The 4,736-nt window shown below is 49.9% G+C and overlaps 1 protein-coding gene across 1 annotated transcript in view; it reads left to right on the plus strand.

The window, feature by feature from the left end:
* Positions 1–364: 364 nt before the first annotated feature.
* The window catches only part of LOC104294173 (testicular haploid expressed gene protein-like), a 14,647-nt gene continuing 10,275 nt past the window's right edge, over positions 365–4,736 (plus strand). The window contains exons 1-3 of the mRNA XM_009893754.1: positions 365–434; positions 3,246–3,427; positions 4,554–4,729. Of these exons, the coding sequence (XP_009892056.1) occupies positions 365–434; positions 3,246–3,427; positions 4,554–4,729 (428 nt within the window). The remainder of the gene's footprint in view (positions 435–3,245; positions 3,428–4,553; positions 4,730–4,736) is intronic.

A 4,736-nucleotide genomic window follows, 5' to 3' on the forward strand; every position in this document is an offset into this window, starting at 1 on the left:
CGAGGCTGCGTCTCCGCTTTCCTCCCCAGCCGCCTGCGGTCGGGCCGGGGCCGGCGGGTGTCCCGGGCTTCCCTTGGCCTGGCCGGCGCTGCGGGCCCGACCTTGTGCCGCAGGAGCCCGGCAGGCACCTTCTCCCTCTCCACCGTGAAGGGGCTTTTGCTGTTCCTTCCAGAGCCCCTGTTATGCCTCCTTTTTTCCCCCAGCCCTGCTAAGCTTCGTGCCTACTCCGGCTGCCTGGCTAAGCGTGCCGCCCCTCGCTTTGCAGGGTAAAGGACACAGCAAGCAGATACTGGTGCTGGGCCTGGATGGGGCTGGGAAGACCAGCGTTCTCCACTGCCTGGCAACTAACCATGTCAAGCGCAGCATGGCTCCCACCGAGGGCTTCAACGCCATCTGCGTCAACACTGAAGAGTCTCAGATGGAGTTCCTGGAGAGTGAGTGGACCTGGTTTAGTACAGAACATAAAATAAATTCCTGTCCTGTGCCCTAGGCATCAGCCCCATATTTTAAAACCCACACATTCCCTTGTGCCTGCTCTGATAACGTAAAGTCGTGATTATTTTCTCCTTGGGGATTCTGCTATCCCACCCCACTTCTCGAAGGAGATGGTGTACCGGTGTTAGAGGAGGTCTGTGTTTGTTCAGGCCTGTCCTCCCAGGAGATCTCTCAGAGAGGGAAGGGTGACAAGTCTGTGTGAAACCACCCAAAGCAGCGGCGTCTCCAGTAAGCCCTGTGTTGTGGTCGATAGCTGTTGTGTGCTGTACAGCGTCTCCTTGGTGCTCATGCCTGGCAAAGGGCAAGAGCAGAAGAGGAGTAAATAATAAGGTGAAAGAAGAGAGGAGGAAGAGGAAAGCTTGGTACGCTTTTTGTTCAAAAGCCTCATAAGTGCTATTGTCTAGTCTTTAGTGGCTTTTGAATGCCTATAGGTTTTCACTGAATTTTCTGTGTTGTCCGCGCTGATCTTTGGGTATCATCCGTGCCTGCAAAAAGCATTTTCTGTGACGCTTTTGGGGTGTCACAGATGTTTCTAGGTGCAGCTAGCTGATGGGGAAGGTAGAGACCCTGGAGTCAGGTCAGTCCCGGGTACAGAGAGGCTGACATCCTAGTCTCATTGGTGCCTGCCTTCTGTGGAGGCAGAAGCTGCCCTTTGCTTCCTGCTGTTTCTGCACTGTGCTGTACCAGTGCTTGACTGGCTCAGTTGGCAGCCAGCCCAAGGACACCTCTGTACCTTTGTCAGCAGGCCTAACAGAGTTGTGCTGTTCCCAGGTAAGCCTTTGGGATGTGAGGATGAGGCCGCTAAGGTGGAGTTTCGTTCCCTGTCTTACTACCATAAATGTCTGTGTGGTGTCTCCGGGAAATCATCTCTCCAGAGATGCTTGCAGTCTGTGCCCCTCTCCTAGTCGGTTTAAGACACCTGTGTCTCCTACTGGGAGGTGCTTTGCCTAGCTGAGCCCAGAGGAACCCACAGTATCTCTGCTCCTGCCCTGGGGGGGGGTGCCTTGGCCCAGCGGTGCGCAACCCACAGCAGAACCTGTTGTTTCTGAGTCGTCCTTCCCTCTCTGGTCCAGGTTGGTAGTGACTGAGATGTGATGGCTGCGATCTGACCCATGGGAAATGAAATGTCTCAGGCCAGTTTCAGCCAGGTAAATCCGTGCATGGCTCTCTAATCTGGTTACTTATCCAGTCTGTACCATCGCCTAGCCCAGGGGTCAGCAGCCTCTGCTGTGATCATGTGGCACAAGGTGATCAGCAGACAGCAGGGTTTTTATTTTGCTGGCTTAGACAGATAGAAAACTGTTCTTGTTCTTTGTGTCATCGTATAGATAAGTGGGAGGTATCTTGCTTTTGCAAGGGATAGGAGCTCCTGGCTTCTGCTGAGCTCCTAGTGGTTTGGGAAAGAAAAACGTTCTCTGTGAGGTGGCTGACCCCTGGGTTATGCTATGCATGAATGCACTTAACAAAGGGAACGGTGTTGAGCCCCCATGTCACAGTACAGAATCGGAGGCATCTGTTCCAAGCGTGATGTGTCAGCTGCAGCCCTTTGGCTTCTTTCCACAGGGGTAGACTTGTGGTTCTGCCTGCAGATACTCTGGGACTCTTGAAGAAGAGTCAGACCTGCCCTAGTGGGAAATGTTGCTTCCCTTTCTACGTTCCGGAAACTACTGAATCATCTTGACTTAAGTGAAAGCAAAATTGCTTTGAAACAGAGCAGAGTCACTGAGGGCAGTAAAAGGTAGCTGACTAGCAAGTCAGCTTTGAAAAGAGCTTCTGTATAAGGTAGGAGGCCATTATAGGGAACCCCAAATGTATTGCTTTGAAAACTTGCTGCATTTGGGGGACTCACCCATGCCTTTTGAGCATCTCAGTACTCTTGAACAAGTGGTTCTTTAGTGTACCTAGGAGAAGACCTGGAGAACTGAAAACACATCTGAAATACTTAATATACTGTTGCTACTCCTGCTCCTATCCAGCTCAGCAAACTACCAAACTCTTTTTGTCCCTGGATGGGAAGAACAATCTCAGGCAAATTGCTGTATATGGTTTCACCACAGAATTATTATAGGATCTGGTTTTGAAGGAGGACAGCTTTCCTCTGTATCCAGCAGCGAAGGGGTCAGGTAGAAATGTATTCTGTGCAAAGATTTTGCCCATGACCTAAGGATTACCTGAAGAGTCTGCTGGGACTTGATTTTTCTCTCTTCCTAGGCACCTCTGGTTTTTGGCAGTATGAAAGCTGTGGGAGTTTTGAACTAGTCCCTAGTGTCATACAAATCTGATGAGAGCTCTCCCCACCTCAGAGCTAAATTTCTTCTTTGGCAATTGTAGGCCTGCTTTGTCTTAAGATGAGACGGGCATGTGGAGATAGGCTATATGGGGACATTCTCACATGATGCTTCTGGATGCTGAACCTCTTTCTGCTCTCCCTACTAGCTTGATAGCAAGAACCAACAAGGCAGAAAGCAACCGTAAGGAAACTGAGCCCAGAATCCTCTCAAAATAGGATCTTAAAATGAAAGACTCCTCCCTGCCCCCTCCCCCCGCCCCGAGCATGCACATGTGCCTGCATGGGACTTGACTGGGGAAAACAAAGCTGTTTCCAGTCTCGTATACAGTAGCCCAAACACTGTGAGTTTTTGATCACCCAAATACTTTGGGTTTTCAGCCCAGGGTCTGCTGTCTGCACCTCTGTGAGCGGTGATGCTTGGATTACTTGGTGAATACTGTGCTGCTGTCTTCTCTTCCAGTTGGGGGCAGTGAATCTCTGCGTTCATACTGGAAGATGTACCTGCCCAAAGTGCTGTTGCTAATCTATGTCGTGGACTCGGCTGATCATGCCCGACTGCCTGTGGCGAAGCAGCTGCTTCATCAACTGATCCAGAACAACTCCACCCTGCCGGTGGTGGTTCTGGCCAACAAGCAGGTAAGAGTTCCCTGCTGCTAGCTGAGCTTGGGATGGCAGCAGCTGGCAACAATGCCTTTTAAAGGAGGCTTCATGCCTTTAAGGAGGCCGCACGTCTGGGAGCTAAGGGATCTTTCTGGGACATCTGCTGGCCACAAAATAAAATAATCTGAGGTTGACTTTTTGGACCTGCAAGATGCAGGTCCTGTGCTTGGAGATGGTGCAGTCAGAGCTGTGGGTGGAAGTAATGGTGAGAACTGTTGTAGAACTGCAAGGTTTGAGAGCTGCGAGGGAGGCCACAGTTAAACGTGGAGTTAGGCTTCTCTTCTGAATGTGTGTCTAGAAGTACCACTTTACCTGGCAGCAGCCGCAAAGTGAAGCACTGTTTTTTGGCTTCAGATTGTCTGGTTGGTTGCTCCTAAGGCTGCTGCTGAAGCACAAGAGAAGAGAGCTTTCTTCACAAGACAGTGCTTTCTCCTAAAATCTTTGTGGAAGTATCAATGACCTGGAATAGAGTTGTGCCTGTGGCACAGTCAGAGAACAGAACAGCCCAGGGTTTTTAAGCCCAGATTTTCTTTTATGAGGGCCATGTGCTTGGTTTACTCTATGCTCTTACCTCCTAAATTTCTAGTAACTTAGGCATGTTACTACTATTTCCTTGTGTTACTTAGGAATGCAAGTGCAAGCTTTGGCTTCATCAAGCACAAACGCTACTACTGATTCTCTAGGTCCCAGAGTCAGAAGCACTGGTGGCTGAGAAGGTATGCAGGGAATGACTGTTGTGTGTTTGCCCTGTTCTTGTAATTCTCTGCTGGGTCCCTGGGATCTTGGGCTAGCAAGACTTTTGTCTGCCTTGTACAGGTAGTCTTACATTATTATTAGAAACACTGGAATTATTAGAAACAGAACTGTACCCTTATTTCTTTGGGAAGAAATTAGGTTAAGGATAAACATTTTTTCCCCATTTTAGGGCATGGGAACTTGATCTCATAGAAGGTACTTAAGAATGGTGCCCACAGAGCCTTTAAGACCTTGCGCCTCCCTGGGTAAAGGCAGTGGCTCCAAGCGGGAATGGTGCCACCACCTCTTGCGACGCAGGAATACTGCCATCACCTCTTGCATCTAACAGGCTCGTTTTGTTTTTGTGTATCAGGACCTGGAAGGTGCATATTGCATCACTGACATCCATGATGCTCTGGCACTGTCTGATATTGGGGACGAGAGAAAGATGTTCTTGATTGGTACCCACGTGGCAGAGGACGGCTCCGAGATCTCCTCCAGCATCAAGGATGCCAAGGAGCTGATAGCGCAGCTGGTTCTGGAAGCACAGTGACAG

The sequence above is a fragment of the Charadrius vociferus genome, unplaced genomic scaffold (genome assembly GCF_000708025.1).
Source record: "Charadrius vociferus isolate BGI_N301 unplaced genomic scaffold, ASM70802v2 scaffold59, whole genome shotgun sequence".
NCBI classification, from domain to species: Eukaryota; Metazoa; Chordata; class Aves; order Charadriiformes; family Charadriidae; genus Charadrius; species Charadrius vociferus.